Source organism: Heptranchias perlo, chromosome 33, assembly GCF_035084215.1.
Source record: "Heptranchias perlo isolate sHepPer1 chromosome 33, sHepPer1.hap1, whole genome shotgun sequence".
In the NCBI taxonomy this organism is placed as follows: Eukaryota; Metazoa; Chordata; class Chondrichthyes; order Hexanchiformes; family Hexanchidae; genus Heptranchias; species Heptranchias perlo.
Genome location: NC_090357.1, coordinates 9,686,015 through 9,709,630, shown reverse-complemented (window position 1 = coordinate 9,709,630; position 23,616 = coordinate 9,686,015). Strand labels below are relative to the sequence as shown.

At 39.5% G+C, this 23,616-nt stretch overlaps 1 protein-coding gene across 1 annotated transcript; it reads right to left on the bottom strand.

Annotated features, from left to right (window-relative positions):
* Nucleotides 1-837: 837 nt before the first annotated feature.
* On the bottom strand, nucleotides 838-19,889 carry zgc:193711 (uncharacterized protein LOC569781 homolog). Its single transcript, XM_067970976.1, has 4 exons — nucleotides 19,702-19,889; nucleotides 10,301-10,341; nucleotides 6,456-6,487; nucleotides 838-4,091 (listed from the first exon to the last, which is right to left on the bottom strand). Exons 1-4 carry the CDS (start codon nucleotides 19,731-19,733, stop codon nucleotides 3,855-3,857), a joined length of 342 nt encoding a protein of 113 aa, XP_067827077.1. The 5' UTR covers nucleotides 19,734-19,889; the 3' UTR covers nucleotides 838-3,854.
* Between the last annotated feature and the right edge of the window lie 3,727 nt (nucleotides 19,890-23,616).

Sequence of the window (23,616 nt, the reverse complement as noted above, 5' to 3'; positions counted from 1 at the left end):
GGACAGGCTGGATGGACCAGTGCGTTTTTTCCTGTCTGTCATTTTCATATGTTCAGTGAAAGATATATGTGATACACACGAGATACCGAACAGATACAGAAATGTATAAATAAAGTCAGAGATAGATTAATTTTCTGCATATATAGTATGGTCAGCTGAGACTATGCATGGCTTTGGTAAAAGGTACGTGAATTGGTTATATAGGAGGGGAGAAAAGAATATTTCTAAATCCAGGCAGATTGTCAATTACTGTAAGCTACTATTACATTTTTGGAGTCTCTTTTTACCTTTTTTTAAATCTAGATACTTGATCTCTGTGGTTCAGACAACTCTCATAGGTGAGCCCTAGCTTCCTACATCCTCCAAAACATTTTTATTTACTTGATTTCTGGGTAAAATTTGTAGCATGCTCAAGATAACGAACAGGGAACACTTTTCAGATTATCTCAGCTACTGGTTCTATCCTGTGCTTTCATAGGATCATTCTTGTCTTCAGAAGGCAGCAAATAGCAATACACTGAACCTATTTTTAGGCTTTAATTGCCAAACAAATTTATTAAACAGTACTAAAGCAAGCATATAGTGGCAGTTACATAGTTTTACACTAGTTGCGCTTAGGTAGATCCTGGTTGTAATAGAAAATACTAGTTTGCAGGTTGTAAGCTAAACTATACTGTAATTAATTTTCTTATGTAGCTGTTCTTTTTCCCCCTTTTTCATCAATTACAGAGGTTATATAGCTTAAAAAGCTCTCTCTTTGGAAGTTCCAGACAGACTCTGATTTGAAAAAGAGAGGCTGATAAACATCTTTTGAAATAATGACAAGGATGTCGCAAATTTAAATAAATGACTGTTTAATTCAAAAAGTAGCTGACAAACACAGAATGTTTGTATTTAAACTGAGTAGCTTGACCACTCCCCTGAATACTTGTTTTTCAGACAAATCAACAAAATGAGCTGCAACATTCTTTTGTGAGTGAAGCTAGTTTTTAACCTCTTACATACAGTGACAAAATTAAAGACAATCATACCAAGCTAATTCTTGGACAAAAATGCATTTTTGTCACAGCCAAGTCCCTTCTGCATTTGAAGCATCAAGACAGACACTCAAATGTGGCATTTTCTAGAAGTGGCTCTCACCAGTTACATTCATCTAACCCTTTCCATGATATAATTGAAAAAGAATGTCACAATGTCAGTGAAGAGATTCTGAACAAAATATATTGGTTGTGAAGTGCTCTGGCACATCCTGAGGACATGAAAGGTGTTACATAAATGCAAGTTCTTTCTTTACCTTTTATTAAAATTGATTTATTTATATTACTTTATTATGATTTAAGATTATGTGCAATTCTAATGAATATACTTCCCAAGACCAGTATAATTTGTGCACATAACTGGTTAATATTGAAGGACCGTCACTGAAGGGATACATATACCAGTTAAAGGTTTTAAAGAGGCTACTTCCCAAACCAGATCAGAACTACAGGTATGCTGATTAAGACAAATCCCAGAATAGATTTTCCTGACACTGACCATAGTGTTTTCTTTTACCTTTTTTTGCCTCCTTCAGGAGTTAGCATTACTAGCAACTGGGGAGGGTGGATAAGGTTACATTATCTAAGGAAGAGAGGGAGCACTGATAAGCCTTATGTCTTTTCTCACCCTTCTGAGAGAGTGCTGCATTGTTGGAAGGTGCTGTCTTTTAGATGAGACAATAAACCATGGATGTAAAAGATCCCAGGGCACTACTCAAAGAAAAGTAACGAGGTGGCCAAAGTTCATTTTTCAACCACACTGTTTAATTAGTCATTTATCTCATTTGTTGTTTGTAGGATTTTGCAGTGTGCAATTTGGTTGCTGCGGTGACTACACGTAAATGTATCTGATTGGCTGCAAAGTGCTTTGGGATGTTCTGAGGTGATATTACTGAAGAATGAAAGAATTTATATAAGGACCATTGCAGTTTTTCTTCACAACAGGAGGTTTGTATGAAGTGAGATTGTTCACAAAAAGTTTGTAAAAAATAAAATGCATTGTCCTTCAAATATGTGTATCCTTATTGAGCTCACAGTGAGATTCTTGCAGAATATTTACAATGGCACCAAAGAATTGTATGATCTTTGACCATTTTTGAGCATTTATGGACAAAGTTTTCATTGTTACAGTTTGAAAACAATCTATACATCAGAACAGCTAAAGTAACAACTATAGCAATAACTGAAGTAAATCAGCCTTTAGACAATCTTATACCATTGTATAAAATAAATCAAGAAAATATGTAACATTTCTAACCCAATCTGAACATCTCAAAATTGACTTCACCCTTTTCAACCTTTAAAGCCCAGACCACTGAGAATAGTATACAATACTGATATTTTAAAATTGATATATTTACAATCTCTGTACATGTAATCATTGACATGTTTATAGCATACAGATCATTGCACAAATATTCAGGTAATTCATTGTCAAATAAGGATTAATCAAGTGCAAATTCATTCTAGTGCACACCACAGCCTACCTACACATGGCTTAATAGGGTAGGATGTGTTTTCCTTTACGGTTCAATCCTTTATAACCGAGGACAGGAACAACAAGGAAGTTGTATTGTGTTAAATTACTCCTTTACCGAAAATTTCAGTAAGGCTTTCACTCCAAAATATTTGTTCATTTTATCAAAACTTGCCTTTTCTTATGCAACAGAGATGTTATATACCCATATTATGTTAATATAATACTCTACATTCGTAGATATTGTACATGCAACTTAAAAGTGTAATATCCTTCTGTTAATGCCATTTGGCACTGCACTGAATGTGCTGATAACAAGAGGAAATCTTCAAATTTTAACAGAATGCAGCCATTCCATATGTTGAATGTTGACTCAGGCCAGCGAGCAACTTAGAGATTGTTACCCAACATAGGTGAGTTTTTGCTCAAGTGGAAAGATGTGATGAGAAATGGAAATTTTCCTTCAGTTTTTGTAGCTATCGTCAGCATTGAGCATTTCATGCTCAGGTATAGTATGGGTTAGGTACAGTGTAAAACTGTCTTAAACCCAACATCAGAAGAAATTGCCCTATTGCAATATTGCATTTCCTAAATCAGCCAATCTTTCACGCAGAGTGGTAGCTAAATTATGGGCAGTTCTGTGCAGTGGACCTGGGCCTATTAGGAAGTGACAAGACTGCCCAAAATCATTCAGATAGGACCCTTAATGCTGGCAGAAAGAGGAAGCTTTTACATTATAAGTCTGATATGGATTAGAACAAGACCAAAACTGTAGCACCTGGTCCCTAAGACTGTAATCTAACCGTAAGGTTCAGATATTTATAATCCACAAAATCTTCTCTCTCAGTTTATATTGATATTGGAACCTCTTAATTAGATTACTGCCTTGCAACATACCCAAAAGTGCCAAATTATTCCATTAAATACAAACTCTGTTCATTAGGGAAGAATGGTTTAAAGAGAAATCATTTAAAAAATGTCATGCTGTAGTTTATCAAATGTAAAACTTTCAAAAGATAGACTTTTTCTATAACTGTTACATGTCATGTAAAAGGCACATTATAGTGAGAGGCATTTTTTAGAATTTCATTTTTTTCTAATGACTAGTCAGTTAGAACCTGTTATGAGAAGTGCTGTATTGTAGGTGGTATAACGAGGGTGCAGTTTTTTGCTATTTTGTATGGTTAAAATAAGCAGCAACGAAGTGTTACATTATTTCAGATTATCAGCAGATCTTTTAACCAAGTCGCAACCAGTTTTGAATATTTCAACTGCTAAATAAATGTCCTTTTTAAGAAAAGTTAGAAGAGCCATTTTTTCTATACAACATTTGTCTGGATTTATACTAGAGTCCCATTTTTTCTGTCATATTTTACTGCCGGATTGAAGCTTATCGTTGCATACTCTGTTGCGTTTTCTTTTTGGCTTGCCTTAATTTGCTTGATAGTTCGCCGAGCTTTCTGTTGGATCACCTGAACTTCAGCATAGTGGATATCTTCTGGTTTCTTTTTATTCACTACAGCATATACTGGTATGTCTGGGGCTACTTCATCATAGGCATGAGAGTCTTCATGTACCTTTAGGTGTAGAAATAACAAAGAAAATATGATTTTGAATGTGAAAGCCATAATCCTGTGGTACTGAAGCATTTCCTTTTCTATATTTTTTTTTACTACATTTGTCGTAATTTATTGATGGAAAATCAGGAACATGCAACTTCCTGATAAAGTGCTCCTGAGGGGCAAGGCTTCACCTCAGAAAAGCAAAAGTGGAGATTTCACCCTTTAATTCTATTCATAACATTATCTAGAATTTGAAAACATAATCTAGCCCGACACTTCAGTACATTGCTGATGGAGTAACATTTTTGATGTGCCAACCTTTAGATGAAACATCAAAACAAGGCTACGTCTGCCTGTTCTGGTAGTTCAGGTGGATACAACTGATCCGATTTAAAGAGCAGGGAGTTTTCTCGGTATCCTAGCCAACATGCTTCCCATAACAAATGCCAGAAAAAAAACAGATTTACTAGTCATTCATCTCATTGTCTCTTTGTGGAACCTTGGTGGACAAATTGGTGAATGACTCACCTCCTGACTCCCCAAAGCCTTTCCACCATCTACAAGGCACAAGTCAGGAGTGTGATGGAATACTCTCCACTTGCCTGGATGAGTGCAGCTCCAACAACACTCAAGAAGTTCGACATCATCCAGGACAAAGCAGCCCGCTTGATTGGCACCCCATCCACCACCTAAACATTCACTCCCATCACCACCGGCGCACTGTGGCTGCAGTGTGTATCATCCACAGGATGCACTGCAGCAACTCGCCAAGGCTTCTTCGACAGCACCTCCCCACAACTTCTACCACCTAGAAGGACAAGGGCAGCAGGCACATGGGAACAACACCACCTGCACGTTCCCCTCCAAGTCACACACCATCCCGACTTGGAAATATATCGCCGTTCCTTAATCGTTGCTGGGTCAAAATCCTGGAACTCCCTTCCTAACAGCACAGCGGGAGAACCTTCACCACACAGACTGCAGCGGTTCAAGAAGGCTGCTCACCACCACCTTCTCAAGGGCAATTAGGGATGGGCAATAAATGCTGGCCTCACCAGCAACGCCCACATCCCATGAATGAATTAAAAAAATTGACTGACGAGTTCTGATGAAAGGTCATCAACCTGAAACGTTAACTCTGTTTCTTTCTCCACAGATGCTGCCTGACTTGCTGAATATTTCCAGCATTTTCTGTTTTTATTTATGGACAAATTGACTGCCATGTTCATCCAAACAACAGTCACCCCATTCCGGAAAGTAATCTATTGGTAGCGTAGTGGTTATGTTACTGGGCTAGTAATCCAGAGGCCTGGACTAAAATCTAGAGTCACGAGTTCAAATCCCGCCACGGCGGCTGGCGAATTTAAATTCAATTAATTAAATAAAAATCTGGAATTAAAATACTAGTATCAGTAATGATAGCCATGAAACTACCGGATTGTCGTAAAAAAAACCATCTGGTTCACTAATGTCCTTTAGGGAAGGAAACCTGCCGTCCTTACCCGGTCTGGCCTATATGTGACTCCAGACCCACAGCAATGTGGTTGATTCTTAATTGCCCTCTGAAATGGCCTAGCAAGCCACTCAGTTGTAAAAATCTCGCTAGGGATGGGCAATAAATGCCGGCCTTGCCAGCGACGCCCACATCCCGTGAACGAATTTTTTTTAAAAATCATTTTTTTCTCTATTTAATTCCTATGAACATTACTTAGTTGTTCCTACTGTGGTCAAAGCACTGTGTCTTCAGTTATTTTGTTACTATGTAACTTCATGGGTTACATAACAATAATTTACCTTAAATTCTTTAGTAGCAAGGGAGATGCCAATATTGCCCAAGTAGCCTTACTAAATAAGTATATATTATTCTCATTAGGGTAAGATAAAAGTAAAACATTCCTCTTACTGTGCCTTGTACCATTGTTATTTTTCTCTGACTCCAAGCTTTGTTTTGCTCATCCTGACTCTGTCTGTACCCAACACACACACAAAAATGAGCCAAAAAAAACTTTACATGTGTAACGTTTTACTTGTATATGTAATTTATAATCAGTTGTTTTTTTAGTTTCCTGCACAATATTTGTTACTTAAAGGATAATAAGAAGCCTTAGTCCTGAAACCTTAAATTTTTTGATGTAGAACAAAATTAATACCAACTCGACTTAAGTGTCTCTAGCAACAAAACACTTTGGAGTTGCTTTCAGGGTTCGTAGTAGCATCATCAGCATGCAATAGTCTTTGGGAGATTTCACCAACAGTGAAGTGCAATATTTGCCTCCAGCAACTCTTGATGATTGCAAACTTTCTGTCCATCAAAATGATAAGATGTAAGTGTATTATTGTAAGCTTCCATCTTTAATCTACATTGTGCATTACTATTACCTGTACACGTTTACCATCTCTTGCCTCAGAACCTAAAAAGAAGAATTTAAAAAAAAAATTAGTGTCATTCTTGCAGAAAACTTGATAAACTTTAAAAATTTGATTAACACAACTTTTTAAAATTTGTCTCCAAAGGTTTTGATTCCTCTATTCTATGTATTATTGAGACTGAGGACAAGCCTTTCCCCAATTGAGAAGAAGTTCAGGCTTTTTACTGTTTTATCGCCAAGTAGTGGGCTTTAGATTCCTGGGGCATTGGGAGGTGGGACCTGTATAGGACGGACGGGTTGCACCTCATTAGAGCTGGGACCAATGTCCTTGTGGGGAGGTTCACCAGTGTGGTGGGGAGGGTTTAAACTCATTTGGCTGGGGATGGGCACCAGGATGTAACATTGGAAAGAAGAAACAAGGTGCACAAAGGATTGGGAGAGACAGATAGCGCTAGAGTAAGAAATAGTACGGTATTAGGTGGGATCAGAGTAAGAGTGAATATATTAATGACTTGGACTTGGGTGTACAGGGCACAATTTCAAAATTTGCAGACGGCACAAAACTTGGAAGTGTAGTGGAGGATAGTGATAGACTTCAAGAGGACATAGACAGGCTGGTGGAATGGACGGACACATGGCAGATGAATTTTAACGCAGAGAAGTGCGAAGTGATACATTTTGGTAGGAAAAACGAGGAGAGGCAATATAAGCTGAAGGGTACAATTCTAAAGGTGGTGCAGGAACAGAAAGACCTGGGGGTATCTTTGAAGGTGGCAGGACAGGTTGAGAAAGCAGTTAAAAAAGGATACGGGATCCTGGACTTTATAAATAGAGGCATAGAGTACAAAAGCAAGGAGTTTATGACGAATCTTTATAAAACACTGGTTCGGCCACAACTGGAGTATTGTGTCCAATTCTGGGCACCGCACTTTAGGAAGGATGTGAAGGCCTTGGAGAGGGTGCAGAAAAGATTTACTAGAATGGTTCAAGGGATGAGGGACTTCAGTTACGTGAATAGACTATAGAAGCTGGGGTTGTTTTCCTTACAGCAGAGAAGGTTGAGACGAGATTTGATAGAGATGTTCAAAATCATGAGGGGTCTAGACAGAGTAGATAGAAACTGTTTCCATTGGCGGAAGGGTCGAGAACCAGAGGACACAGATTTAAGGTGATTGGCAAAAGAACCAAAGACGGCATGAGGAAAAACATTTTTACGAAGTGGGTGGTTATGATCTGGAATGCACTGCCTGAAAGGGTGGTGGAGTCAGATTCAATCATGGCTTTCAAAAGGATATTGGATAAGTACTTGAAAGAAAAAAAATTGCAGGGCTACGGGGAAAGGGTGGGGGAGTGTGACTAGCTGGATTGCTCTTGCAGAGAGTCAGCACAGACTCGACGGGCCAAATGGCCTCCTTCTGTGCTGTAACCATTCAACGAACCCACAGGGTGATTTTTCTCTCTTTCGCAGTGGAGATGTACTTAGCTTTTCCTCCATGTCTCTTTAACAGCAATGGCAATATCAGGGGCTCATAATATAAGGATGAATGGGTATGAACTCTTATCCTACTGCTAAGAAGTACAATGCTTTCAAGCATCAATTTGTGATGCCACAACTCATTCATAATGCAAACTTAAAAAGACACTTATGTCATTTCACCTACTTTGGCTAAGAAAATCCTTAAGATCGAATAAACATATAATAATACTAGATGTGTTCCATATAGGGAGGTTGCTTTATTGTGCCCAAACAGATACTGCTGAAACACTGGTGTAGGATCATTGCGGGAGATAGCCTTCTAACCTCAGACATTAGGGGGACACTCAAATCAGACAGCTACTGGTCATTCAATAGCCAAATATTTTTGTGAATGATTGCTTCCGCACCATTGTGCGCTAAATGATTTCTTAGGTTAGCAAAACTGACCTTTTTCAAGGCGTTAAATTTTTTCCCCTTTATTTCATTTTTGTGCATTTGTCACATTTTTGTTCTCTCTGTTTAAAATTTGCCTTTCCCTTTTCATAAAGCAGATAGTTTTGATTTGAAGCTTGATTGGCCAATAGTTCCAGTATCCAATTCCAGCTACCTGATGGCACTATCAAGAAAGGAACGAACATGCTAACTTTCCTAATTTGTGCACAGTGGCACCTAGTGGCGTGGAATGAATAATACAACACATTTTAAAGTAAAGAAATACTTGCATTTATATAGAGCCTTTCACAGCCGCAGGACGTCCCAAAGCACTATACAGCCAATTAAGCACTTTTGAAGTGTAGTCACTGTTGTAATGTAGGAAATGTGGCAGCCAATTTGCACACAACAAGGTCCCACTAAACAGCAATGTGATAATGACCAGATAATCTGTTTTAGTGATGTTGATTGAGAAATAAATATTGACCAGGACACCTGGGAGAGAGGGTTGATTAGGGCATTGCGGTTGATGTGTATATGGACTTTCAAAAGGTGTTTGATAAAGTGACACATAACAGGCTTGTCAGCAAAATTGAAGCCCATAGAATAAAAGGGGCAGTGGCAGCATGGATACAAAATTGGCTAAGTGACAGGAAACAGAGAGTAGTGGCGAACAGTCGCTTTTCGGACTGGAGGAAGGTATGCAGTGGTGTTTCCCAGGGGTCGGTACGAGGACCACTGCCTTTTTAAAAAATATCTATTAATGACTTGGACTTCGGTGTACAGGGCACAATTTCAAGATTTGCAGATGGCACAAACTTGGAAGTGTAGTTAACAGTGAGAAGGATAGAAATGTAATAAATTGGATAGCCAGGTGGTGAAGGATAGAATACTAGAGCCTGGTCTTCAGTTGCTTCCAAACCTTTATTCAAAGATCCACATTACCCACTGTACACCCCCTAAATAAGCTCTCATATAAATGGATACAAGGGAGTCGCCAATTGATACGCATCACCTGAATATAATTAATACTAATTGATATAAATCATATGGATACAATTAACAAGTAATAGACTTCAAGAGGACATAGACAGGCTGATGGAATGGGCGGACACAAGGCAGATGAAATTTAACGCAGAGAAGTGCAAAGTGATACCTTTTGGCAGGAAGAACGAGGAGTGGCAATATAAACTAAAGAGTACAATTCTAAAGGGGGTGCTGGAACAGAGAGACCTGGGGGTATATGTGCAAAAATCTTTGATGGTGGCAGGACAGGTTGAGAAAGCAGTTAAAAAAGCTACGGGATCCTGGCCTTTATAAATAGAGGCATAGAGTACAAAAGCAAGGAAGTTATGTTGAACCTTTATAATTGTAAACAATTTTACAACACCAAGTTATAGTCCAGCAATTTTATTTTAAATACAAATATTTTATAAAACACTGATTCGGCTACAACTGGAATATTGTGTCCAATTCTGGGCACCGCACTGTTAAATTCAGCTCTTTAATTACCTGTTGATGGCCCTCTACATGGGTTGATTCATCCTTTGTTGCGCCCCCTGTAGGTGATCATTAGCAAGTAATTAAAAGGAGCTTTAACATCAATCCCAAATTTTGGGAGAGCCCCTCCAGACAGACCTCTGCCAAATTTAAATAGTTCTTGCCTCCATTGGAGGGCAGTTGAGAAAAGGAGACATGGTGACCTGCTATTTTGGATCTCAGTAAAATACTGTACTATCAAGGAGAAGTGCTTTCCCTGGCACATTCTCACACACCTTAAAGCAGCCAGCATTGAAATCAGGTCCCTAATCCTTCTAGGCCGGTAATATGGATGGTATGAGCAACTATCAGTGGCAAAAGAGGTGAAAATAAATTATAAAGCAACGAAACCCCACAAAAATAATAGAAATCACTTGACTGTAGTACTGGTTCTCGCAATCACTCACCTGTACTGTTCTTTTTTGATTTACTTTTTTTGGATTTGTTCCTGTAGGAGAAAAATGTTCTTAAGTCAGCTCAATTTTGCAATTAAAGCTCTTTGTTTTTTTGAACTTTACATACAGAATTGCAGAGAACATTCTGGGGGCGATTTTACCGGGAGATTTTAGCTCCCGGGTCTCATTTCTTTAATGGGCGGGGGTTCCAGGTAGTGTTTGTGGACAGAGAAGGGGGAAGCCCGGGACAGGGGAGGCGCATAATTTTCTTGTGGGACCCAGAGGAGCACTCCTGCATCTCTTGGCCCACCAGAAAACCTTTAAAAAATTAAACTTAAGTGGTCCACTTCTGGCTCTCAATCCACCTCCCAGCAGGTTTGACCTGGCAGGGAAGCTAGAACTGCTTCCCTGCCCAAGCCTCAGATTAATATTAAAGTCTGGCCCGATGATGTCATCCCAGCCCGATCTGCATATTTAAAGAAGGCTATGCAGTGTTTTAGGATGCCCTGAAAACGTGAAAGATGCTATATAAATGCAAGTTCTTTCTTTCTTTACAACATCAGGTAGTTTTAGTCTGCTGTTACATCAGTTGTATTTACACTGCAGCTATTGTGCAGCAATTGCCATGTTACTGACACAAATTTTAAGATTACTGCACATTCATCATGTTTATACTACAATTTTTTAATTAGTTTACAGCCCATGTTGACAGCAGTAATGCCGAATCTGTGGTCTAAATGTTGCATTAGAAATGGTAAGAGGATAATAGAAAGACAGATCACTAGCAGACAAGCTGTAGGAGGAAGGCAAATAAATTTTTAGTTGTAGTAAACAGCATATTAACATTTAGATATTAAAATAACAATAAGTGATTATAGTAAATTGGGTAACTAGATTAGAGGAAACAAGAACAAGAATTTGCATTTATATAGCACCTTTAACAAAAACATCCAAGGCACATAAGGTAAGAAGAAAAAAAGAAATAACTTGCATTTATATCATGCCTTTCATGATCACAGGACATCCCAAAGCACTTTACAGCCATTATGTACTTTTGAAGTGTAGTCACTGTTGTAATATAGGAAATGTGGCAGCCAATTTGTACACAGAAATGTCCCACAAACAGCAATGTGATAATGACCACATCATTTCAGTGTTGTAGGTAGAGGTATAAATATCGGTCAGGACATCGGGGAGAACTCCCCTGCTCTTCTTCAAAATAGTGTCATGGGATCTTTTATTTTCACCTGAGGGGGCAGACAGGGCCTCGGTTTAACATCTCATATGAAAGACGGCATCTCTGACAGTGCAGCACTAGAATAAAATATCTAGATAAAAGGTATAAACATAAGAATATAAGAAATAGGAGCAGGACTAGGCCATACGGTTCCTTGAGCCTGCTCCGCCATTCAATAAGATCATGGCTGATCTTCTACCTCAACTCCACTTTCCCGCCCTATCCCCATATCCCTTGATTCCCTTAGTGTCCACATATCCATCAATCTCAGTCTTGAACATACACACGACTGAGCATCCACAGCCCTCTGGTGTAGAGAATTCTAAAGATTCACAACCCTCTGAGTGGAGAATTTTTTCCTCATCTCGATCCTTATCTTATCTTGAGACTATGACCTCTAGTTCTAGACTCTCCATCAAGGACTGGACACTGAGCCATATGCAAAGGTTAGGAAAAGTGACCGAAAGTTTGGTTGAAAAGATGGGATTTGAGACGGTTTTTAAAAAGTAGAGAGAGAAGTGGAGAGGTTCCAAGAAGTTCCAGAGAACAGGGCTGAGATAGCTGACGGCTCTACCACCAATGGTGGGATGAAGGGAGGGAAGCCTGCACAAAAGACCAGAGTTGGAGAGCCAAAGGATGCCGGAGTGGATTTAGTCTGCAAAAGGTTGCAAAGAGAACATGAGACAAAGACATAGAGGGATTTGAAGACAAGGGCAAGGATTTTGGGGGGAATAGGGAGCCAGTATGGGTCAACAAGGAGTCATGGTGAAGCAAGACTTAGTACAGGACAGATATGTACAGTTAGGTTTCGAACAAGTTGGAATTTATGGAAGATAGAGCAGGAGAGGCCAACAAAGAGGACATTGGAGAAATTGAATTTAGAAATGACACATGCATAAATAAGGGTTTTGGCGGCAGTGAAACACTACAGGCGAAGGTGGCCAATATTATGGAGGTGAAAGTAAATGGTTTTTAATTAACAAATTAAGTGAATGAGGTGAGGAGTGTCAGCTGGATAATGTGGACAAATGTCATGAACACTAGCAGAGAAAACAAGAAACTTGTAAACAGATGTTGGCCATATATTGGCAAAGGTGAAAAAGTTTTTTTTTAAATTGTGCATGTTTATCAACCTTTCATTGAAAGTCTCCAGTCTACAAATGTATCTCAAAGACATTTAATTATGAATTTGACTATTCCAATGTTTTCCTGGTCGGCTTCCCATCTTCCACATTTCGTAAACTTGAGCTTATCCAAAACTGCTGTCTGTATCCTAACTCGCACTGAGTCCCATTCACCCTCTGTGTTCCTCCAATTCTGGCCTCTTGTGCATCCCCAATTTCCTTCGCTCCCCATTAGCGGCCGTGCCTTCAGCTCTCTAGGCCCTACGCTCTGAAATTCCTTCCCTAAACCTCCTTCTCTCTACCTCTCTCCTCCTTTAAAACGTTCCTTAAAACCTACCTCTTCGACCAAGCTTTTGGTCACTTCTGCTGATATCTCCATATGTGGCTTGGTGTCAAATTATGTCTGATGATGCTCCCGTGAAGCGCTTTGGGATGTCGTACTACGTTAAAGGCGCTATATAAATGCAAGTTATTGTTGCTGAATTGAAACAGGTTATTTTAACCATAAAATTTATCCAATTTCCCCTTTAAGTTAGAACTAAAAGATTCTCACATAGTACCTGGAAAGAAAACTAATCGGAAGTGTTTGACTTATTCTCTTTGAATAAATGCTTGAGCCATCTGTTTTTTTAACAGTGATGTATTCAACTGCCATTTTTCAGATCTAACAGGCCTAACTAGCTCAACTCCCTTCCAGAAGACCACCTAGTCCGATATGCAGATACTGCCATTATTAGCTGCACTTGTCATCGTCATTAAATATCTCAAGACTAGCAGATAGAGAATGAGTATAGTGAACCAGTGAATGAAATGTATAATTCCTGGTGGTATGGTTCAATGTACCACAAATCAACAAGTCCAATGTTTTTTACAATTTCATTGTAGCTAGTTGCTTTCTGAACAGCATTATTTATCAAATGAGTGCTACATTTCATTCTCCCTCCTTCTCACGCACCAGAAACTTCCTCTAACTGTTGGAGCCTAGCAGCTTACTTCACTGTAAAAAAGATGGGTCATATCTGTCAGGGTTGTAGATCAAGGATATTATCATCTAACATGCTGTTACTATTATATATCTCCCCCTTCCACATCTGTTATATCTATCCCACTTGATCTAATATCCCTCTAGAATACTGTGAACCCTGTTTTTCAGATTTGTAACTAGCTGCAAGCCCTTGTTCTACCCATTCTCAGCCTAGTATTTCTCTTTTTTTTTCTAGTTGTGTTTCTTCAATTAGTGCAATGTGATTTATACATTTTCTAAAACCCCAGGAGCTCTCTTAACATAAAGTGATGCTGGTTTTTAGCTTCCTTGATTGCTTGTACTTGTCATTAACTCTTCCTGATCTAATTTTTCAAATCATTTTATTCCTCAATGCCTCATTCAGTTATTCTGCTCAGTCTTTTTAAACTTTTTCTCCCAAAAAGAACTCTGTATCTCAGTTTGGTATTCTTACATCCCTTAGCACCAATCTCCCCACAATCCCCAAAGGACTTTTCCATTGCATTTTATTAAATTGATGTATTTGTTCTTTTTTTTCCTATTATTTAATTTTCCTTCTTAAATGCTGCCTTATTTTCCACTCTTTTAATTCCCCTGGGTAATTCACCACTCCACAGCCTAGAGGGTTGACAAGCTACATGTTCCTATGCTTTTCCTAGTGTCTCCCTATAATTAAAGAAGGAAAGAAAAGAAAGACTTGCATTTATGTTGCGCCTTTCATGACCTCAGGACGTCCTGAAGCACTTTACAACCAATCTCTGTAACCTCCTCCAGCCCTACAATCCTCCGAGATCTCTGCGCTCCTCCAATTCTGGCCTCTTGCACATCCCCGATTCTAATCGCTCCACCGTTGGCGGCCATGCCTTCAGCTGCCTAGGTTCTATGCTCTGGTATTCCCTCCCTACACCTCTCCACCTCACTCTCTTCCTTTAAGACGCTCCTTAAAACCCACCTCTTTGGCCAAGTTTTTGGTCACCATCCTTAATACTTCCTTTTGTGGCTCGGTGTCAAATTTGTTTGATAATGCTCCTGTGAAGCGCCTTGGGACGTTTTACTATGTTAAAGGCACTATATAAATACAAGTTGTTGTTGTTTTAAAGTGCAGTCACTGTTGTAATGTAGGAAATGCGGCAGCCAATTTCCCACAAACAGCAATGCGATAAAAAGCAATAGAGGATGATGTGTTAGTACAACACGTTGTAGCTCCAGCAAAAGTTTCTACGTGGAATTGGAGCCGCATAGCAAGTTCTTGATTTCAGATGCACCAGCAAGAGCAAGCACAAAGTGAAGGCCTGTCACTCTGGGCCATTCTCACGAGCCTTCAAGTGATCAGTTACAGAACAATATTTGCCAACACCTGAAAGCAGGACATCACAGTCAAGGTATAGTGCATGGCAAAGGAAGACCCAAAAGATGGAGAAGGGTCAAATTGTACATGATTTTTGCCCAAAAAACAAACAAAAATTATTTTAATAAATGAGAAAAATAGAATATAATAAAGCAACAGGAATATCCATATATAATATTTTATATTTCATGAAGTTGGCATCACATTCTAATACTGGAACTATTTTTCCTTTGGACAAAATATAAATATTCTGAACCCATACCACGCCAACCTAATTAGCAATTGTGTTGCCTCCAGCTCCACTGGATCAAACCACAAAGGAATATGCTGCACAATTAAACCCATATTTTGTACTTCTTTGCCTAATTAACTTTAACCAATTAATTTTTAACATATGGTATAAACAGGATACATTATGAAGACCCATGGGATCCCATTTCTGAAGGTAACCATTGCTTAGAACTTGCGAGATATCAGGTTAGGCCACTTGTGGGATGTAAATCATGACCATGGGACTTTATAATGTATCCTCTACATTACTAAGAAACAAACCCAAAAAAATTGAAGCATTATCTTTTCAGTGTAATTTTTCTAAAGAGGAAAATAAGTGAAAATGGCCATCACCATCACAGGCTAAGCTTTCAGCTGCTATGTCCCTGCCTCTAAAACTTGTTCAAAATGCCTTGCTGCTTTTTTTCCTGCCTTCAAAGCCCTTTTAAATAGGGCCATCCCTTTGATTTCCTCCACCCTGCTGAATTCTTTTACTTCTATCTTGGTGTCCATCTTTCCCTCTTGTAAAGTGTTGTGAGATGTTCTTTCTTGTGTGGAATGCTATATAAATGCAAGTTGCTATTGTGTAACAATGTGGTGCATTTAAAATGGTAAACACAGATTTTTGCATGTGATTTGCCCAAAGAGAATTCCTGACCCCAGTTGTGCAGCCAGAAGGAATGGGCATCTCCTGCTGATGGTAGTCGAGAACTTATCAGGTGAAGAATCAGCAGTTGAAACCTGTGTCCTAGCAGTTTGTGATTCAACTCATTGAGACCACAACACAATAGCACCATATTCTTTAAAAGAAGTAATGTAATCAGCCCATCTTTCAGATGTAGACACCATGAACCTTGAACTTAACAGATCCAGTCATACAAGTCAGTGCAGTTTCCACAGTATGTTGAATTAGATGAATTATTTTCAGTTTTTTTCAAGAGGTTTTTTTTATTTTGTATAATTACTTGGCATGACAGGAATCAAGGGGAAAACTCTCCAGTGGCTGGAGTCGTACCTAGCACAAAGGAAGATGGTAGTGGTTGTTGGAAGCCAATCATCTCAGCCCCAGGACATTGCCGCAGGAGTTCCTCAGGGCAGTGTCCTAGGCCCAACCATCTTCAGCTGCTTCATCAATGACCTTCCCTCCACCATCGGGTCAGAAATGGGGATGTACGCTGATCATTGCAGAGTGTTCAGTTCCATTCGCAACTCCTCAGATAATGAAGCAGTCCGTGCCCACATGCAGCAAAACCTGGACAACATCCAGGCTTGGGCTGATAAGTGGCAAGTAACATTCGCGCCAGACAAGTGCCAGGCAATGACCATCTCCAACAAGAGAGAGTCTAACCACCTCCCCTTGACATTCAATGGCATTACCATCGCCGAATCCCCCACAATCAACATCCTGGGGGTAACCATCAACCAGAAACTTAACTGGACCAGCCACATAAATACTGTGGCTACAAGAGCAGGTCAGAGGCTGGGTATTCGGCAGCGAGTGACTCACCTCCTGACTTCCCAAAGCCTTTCCACCATCTACAAGGCACAAGTCAGAAGTGTGATGGAATACTCTCCACTTGCCTGGATGAGTGCTGCTCCAACAACACTCAAGAAGCTCGACACCATTCAGGACAAAGCAGCCCGCTTGATTGGCACCCCATCCACCACCCTAAACATTCACTCCCTTCACCACCAGCGCACTGTGGCTGCAGTGTGTACCATCCACAGGATGCACTGCAGCAACTCGCCAAGGCTTCTTCGACAGAACCTCCCAAACCTGCGACCCCTACCACCTAGAAGGACAAGGGCAGCAGGCACATGGGAACAACACCACCTGCACGTTCCCCTCCAAGTCACACACCATCCCGACTTGGAAATATATCGCCGTTCCTTCATCGTTGCTGAGTCAAAATCCTGGAACTCCTTTCCTAACAGCACTGTGGGAGAACCGTCACCACACAGACTGCAGCGGTTCAAGAAGGCTGCTCACCACCACCTTCTCAAGGGCAATTAGGGATGGGCAATAAATGCTGGCCTCGCCAGCGACGCCCATATCCCATGAATGAATAAAAAAAACTTACAGCTAAAGACATTAGTCTTACAAATTAGACCCTGGTTATTGCTGACAGCACAGAAAGACTGGTAGAATTGTACCAATTCAATTTAATAGGTGAAATGTCATACCATCACTTTAATAAAAGCTTTCCTATATTGGCAGTTAATGCCACTGCATGCTCATACTTCCCTCTGGAAGGAACATCAACTACTAGGTGCTAAAAATATCTCAAAGCAGGTATTTTTGGGTTTGCTGGTAAAAGTACCAAATGTATTTTAGTGGTGCTGGAAGTGTCTTTGTGAATTGTAAAGGAGCATTTTTTTCCAGGTTTTGCATTATGGTTCTTTCTCTCACACTGACAGTAGGGAGCTGAAATATTAGGAGGCAGGTCAGTTTTCTGATGAGCAAGTGTTTACCCCCCAGTTATTGTTTTCCCCTAGCCAAGATCGAAAGCTCATGTTTTGCAGAGGGAATCTCTATTTTACCACTTTGTGACAACTAGTCAGCGAGTTATTAAAAGAAGCTGTGGCATTGTTAAATGTATTGCCAGCAACACCTCTTGAAAAAAACTGAAAATAATTCAGAGTGCCAGACAGCTTTAAATATGGGAATGATACAGGACATTGCCTTACCATTGTCTTACTGGTTGCAGTCTTACTAGTGCTCTCATTCTCACTCTAGCTGCATTTGCACATCTCAGCACTTCAGTGACAGCTGTTCTGTGCATGCATGAGTTGCATTACGCAGAGTGCTCTTCACTTCAGAGATATGGCAATCCAATAGAGGCAGAAATATTATTAAAACTATGATCTGGTAGGATTCAACTTACAAATATACAGAAGAGTAAGAGTCATGGAGCTAAGTCTAAATTAGCTCCATTCCATCAATTGAGCAGCCGGCATGTAACGGGACCAATGGTATACATTCTTCAAATTCACTTAATAAATAGAGATGTAAGTTTTGGAGAAATTTAAACTAGCACAGTGACAAATTGATAGATACAATATTATGGGGAATTGAGGGGTAATTTTTAATACCGAGAGACCAATAAAAAAATTAGTTCTAGCCTCGCAGTGTATAGTGACATTAAATAAGGACCTTATTTTCATGTGATATTTCACACATTGTTGTATACACAGACATACATGTGTGTTTCTGTGTTTTCAAGTAATGTACATTTATATGTGTGTGCTTTAAAGGGGAATTATTGGATGAAACATCCATCATATTGCCAACAGAATCTAGTGTTACACAATGTATTAGCTTTATCTTACTTTTGATAATACAAGAAACACATTCAAGGACTGTAGCTGCTGGAACATAATTTTTCCACTGAAGATCAGAATTTTTAGAACAGTCTGTTCCTGGTTGTTCCAAGAACTGAGCCGGCCTGGGAATTCCCATTGAGAACTCTTTATTAAAGATGCAGTCTCTTAATGAAGATGTTTGATAAGCACATCGTGATGACTTAAATCTTCAAAATACACCATTGCGTGCAATGTCACCATGATAAAGTAACACGCGGCTTTACTTCCCTCCCAAATGGGAAAAAAAGTTTGCCCAGCATTTTTTTTAAAAACATGAAGATTGTGCCTTTTTACAGTCCGTGAATAAATCCAATGTCCCTGCTTTTTGTTTGTTTGTTTGAGCCCCTCTGTAATTCCCACAAAACCAACACACCCCTTGTCACACCCAAGGTTCTCCCAGATTCTTCACATTGTTTACAAGCTGACAAAGCCAGCTGTAGAAGCAGCCTGACCAGGGTGGCATTTATAAAGATTAATGAATTTTTATTAACTTCAGCTTTACCCCTCCCAAAAATGTCAAACGTTTCCGTGTTAAAACCAGCTTTAAACAACACCAGTTTTACATATAGGCAGAGGCACTCTTCTTTTACAAACTTTTCATATCATTTAAGTTTCAGAGGTGTAATTTTCAGTCCACTGTTACTTCAAATAGGTTAACAAAATATCCCGATTTAAACGTTCGTTCATTTGAAACCTTTGTGCTTACATTGACTGACGCTTTAAAAATAAATAAATGCTCCAAATCCCCTGTCTGACTGGAGCAATGAGAGATAAATGTTTAAGAGATGTGTCAGGCGCGGATCACCAAATCGAGCTCATATTTCACTTTCCAAAAAGGCTTTAAAAACGTAACAAGTCTGAGCAATCTTAACAGAAGCAGACGGATTAAAATGTCTTGCCTTCGTAATAGATCGATCAGGAAATTGAAAATAGAACCGCAGCAAACACGCATTTAACTTAACATAAGACTTCGAACACCGGTGCTAACTAACTCAAAGTAGATTAATTGTAGATACGGCGTCGAAAACTTTCAACGCGTAAATAAATATACAAAAGAATGTAACTTACTTGGTTGTGCAGAGCCGGAGGACGTTTCCCATTGCCTCCTCGGCGCCGTGCCATTAACGCTCCCCAATGGGAGCTGCGCGTCAGTTGCCGGGCTCTAAGCTTGCGACTTTTCGCATTTCCTTGTTTACTCTTGATTTCGTCCTGGCACAGGAACATGTGGAAGACTGGCGGAGATTTATCATCTACTAAATGTAGAACTAGAAAGGGCAGAGAAAGGTACCAGCAAGTCTGGAAAATGGTTTTTAGATATTCACAAACAACAGGTGTATAATCTATTCCTGTCAAGCATTTTTCTCATCATTATCATAGAATCATAGAAGTTTACAACATGGAAACAGGCCCTTCGGCCCAACATGTCCATGTCGCCCTGTTTATACCACTAAGCTAGTCCCAATTGCCTGCACTTGGCCCATATCCCTCTATACCCATCTTACCCATGTAACTGTCCAAATACTTTTTAAAAGACATTATTATTTAATTCCTTCCGATTTTATTTTTGCTTCCCATCACTTTTTTTTTTGTTTTACGCGATAGAGAGGCAGGGATTATATTTTGACAAATGCTATTTTCACAGTATTTCAGATTAATGTAAAATAACCTGACAGCAGAACAAACCTACAAAGGAAACTATTTAGGTCATGGGAACTCCATTTAACCTCAGCTTTCGTTCAATTTATTAGTTGTTTCTTTTTGGCCTCAATAGAGGGCGTCCTTACGCCTCCAACCTGGACAGATGATTGAAGTAAACAAGACTAGGCGATATTTGAAATGTAATGCTTTCTTCCTTCCCTAGGACCGATTACTCAACACATTATAGTATCGTTCGGGTGTCTAGACCCATTGAATGACACCTGACTGATATCTGACTTTTGTTTGCACGGCTTTAGTCCCGTACATATTCTGGATGGTATAAGTATCCCCAACACCGGCCCCTGGTCCTCCTCCAACGATTTCCATTTAAAATTCACATCCTCATGTTTAAATCCCATCATGGCCTTGCCCCTCCTAATCTCCGGAACTTCCCCCAGCCCTACAACCCCCCCCTCCCTCAGATCTCTTTGACTCTGGCCTCTTATACATCTTTCTCTTCACCCCACCCTTGGCAACCATGCCATCAGCCATTTAGGCCCTATGCTCTAGAATTCCTTCCCTAAACTTCTCTGCCTCCCTCTCCTCCTTTAAGATCCTCCTTAAAACCCACCTCTTTGACCAAGCTTTTGGCCACCCCATCCTAATATCTGTTTCTTTGGCTCCGTGTCCATTTTTGTCTGATTATTTTTGTGTCCCGGTACATTTTTCTGCATTAAAAGCACTATATAAATGCAAGTTGTTGTTATAAATAGTCTGGAAGATGCCTTAATGGTCCTTATGATTCATGCAGATAACATTCTCCCTTCTATGACAACTATGGCGGTGCCACTCTTATGTATTGAGCAAGTGGTATTGATGGGTAATAATTACCAAAATATTTGAGAAATGGTTCCACCTTTGGCCACAAGTAATCCCAGCAATACAAATATAACCCCATCTTAAAATGACATTTGAAAATTTCCCTTAGAAATCTGTGTATCATGGTATCTATATCTTTATCTTGATGATATATTAAAAGGCTTGTGTCAATTGTGCATGTCTGTTTGTCAAACTTGCTTCCTGTGTCACGGTTTTCTTACTCCTGGGTAACACATAGAAGTTCTTTTGAAACTGAGAGCAGTTATGCCTAGAAGCGCTGTTAAATTGAGAATATACTTATCTTGCAGGCCTCCCAACACTAGGTGATGCTGCTGCGCCTCTAAACTCCACCCACCAGTGCCATTCACAGCCAGTCCCAAAGAATCATTGCCAAAAAAAATACACAGAAACAAAAAGGCATATGAAAATCTAAAAGTACAATATTTATAGGAGTCAACTGAAATTAGTACACAAGGGGTTAATGTACCATTTCAGAAAGCTGCCTTTTAACAGTTTCTTGGAATGTAACAGTTTTTTTTGGAAGAATCAGCTGAGTTTGTTCTTTCTGCAGTCTCAAAGTATATCTTTTGGGTTAAACTCAGCATTTTCTACAAAACTTACAACTAGGGATTACCCCACCTCATTTTAACCCCTAGCCACTTGAAACCGTAAAACCTAAAGTATAAATTCTTATTTTTGTCATTGCTTCAATAGTAAACTTTCAAAATTAAAAACAGCCATCATGACTTAGAGCAAGCTCCTCCGCCCAATTATTCCTCCCAAGGCCAAACATGCCTCCGTTCCCCACAAAGCCCCAGCCTCAAGCTCTCTTCTAACGTCAGCATCCTGCTCCAAGCTCCTCGCTCCTAGGATCTAACCCTAGCCTCCAGTTCCTCCTCCATACCAAGAGAGAGAGAATATAATTTTTTGCAACCATCAAAGGGTCTGGTTTTATTCCAGGGTCTCCATGGAAGGTGGGAGAAAAAGGAGAGAGTGAGAGACATACAACGAGAAATGGAAAGTGTATGCCAGGCATGCAATTTGAAAGATATTCAAAAAGAAAGGGAAAGGCATACAGAAAAAGAAAGTGCAGAAGAAACTGATCTGCAGAAAGAGAAAGTAAAAGAGTCCAAGGAAAACAATGATATAAAGATAACGGGGGAAAGTGCATAAGAGCCACTATGGAGAGAGTGACAGAGACATGGACAAACAAAGAGTGGAAGACAAAGAAAGAGAAACAGAAAGAATTAGCAAGTGGGAAATAAGCAGCGAAACAGTTGCAAGAAGAGAGAGACACTTTTTAAAAGTTTGTGCGAGCAATGATGTGGGAGATCAGCTAGTTTTAATAATTTATCTGAGTGCTAATCTAAATTTTTAACTCCAAGACTTATCAACATTGTACAGATAAAGTATTTTAAAGTGGTTTATTAAAAGGTAAGTGCAATCATGAAGGCGTTACCGGAAATTACAGGTGAGGCTGAATGCTAGTACTGATAAGACCATTTCAATTTTTGGTATATTCAGAGTCCTAAAAAATTGGGGATCTAGAAACTTAAGCAATCTTCATGACAAGTTATTAAAATATGCAGTTATTGGACTGTACCTGCACATAATGCAAATGTTTTCAAGATGGCAAAGTAACTTTAAAGATGCCAAACAAAACCTTTTAAAAAGAAGTGAAGGCCAATTCACATAGGGGCATGGCAGAGATTGATTTGCCCTCTGTGTTTATGATAGTCTAGATTGGAATACAATTGATATACTAACAATACAGAAACTTAAAATTAATCATATTTTAACTCACATGTGTGGTCTAAACTGAGTTTATCACTTTTGTGATCAAGACTTAGCCAACTCACTGTGCTTGTGGTGCCCCTGACACATGCTCACTCAAAGGACAGAGTCTGTATTTAGCAGTTTACAATCAAGTAACCTTGATTTATGCCCTAGTCAGGATAAATCAAGTGAGATAACATTCCTGAATCACAGGATACACTTAACAGAAAAATGCTTCTTATAAGCAGTGACACTCAGGAAATCCCCAAATGTTTACATGAAATAAAAGCTCATTTGCCCGTTTTAGCATCAGGTACACCAAAGGACTAGGCCAATGGTCCAAAGCAGTACTTTTGGTTTAATGGATGTTAATTGTCTGGATGTGAAGAAATAGCTCTCTACGGGTGAAGTTCATAAGTTACGAATACCCTGATAAAACAATGCACTTAGACATACAAAAATGACGGACAGGAAAAAAATTAGCTGGTCCATCGAACCTGTCTCACGCCATAACACAATGTGCTAGGAGAGGAAAAAAAACTGAAGATACCCTAGGTCAATTTAGTGGGGACTCAGCTGTTTGCAATTGATCTGTGCTATATGACTGATCACAGGAGGGATCTTGGAACCCTTTCTGTCCTTGGATACAATGTTTTTTTTTATTCGTTCATGGGATGTGGGCGTCGCTGG

Coding starts and splice junctions, on each gene's coding strand:
- zgc:193711 (XM_067970976.1), bottom strand. CDS start 19,733: ATGGGAAACGTCCTCCGGCTCTGCACAACCAA. Junction 10,342..19,701: donor CTCCGGCTCTGCACAACCAA/GTAAGTTACATT, acceptor TTTCTCCTACAG/GAACAAATCCAAAAAAAGTA. Junction 4,092..6,455: donor GAGATGGTAAACGTGTACAG/GTAATAGTAATG, acceptor CTACACCTAAAG/GTACATGAAGACTCTCATGC.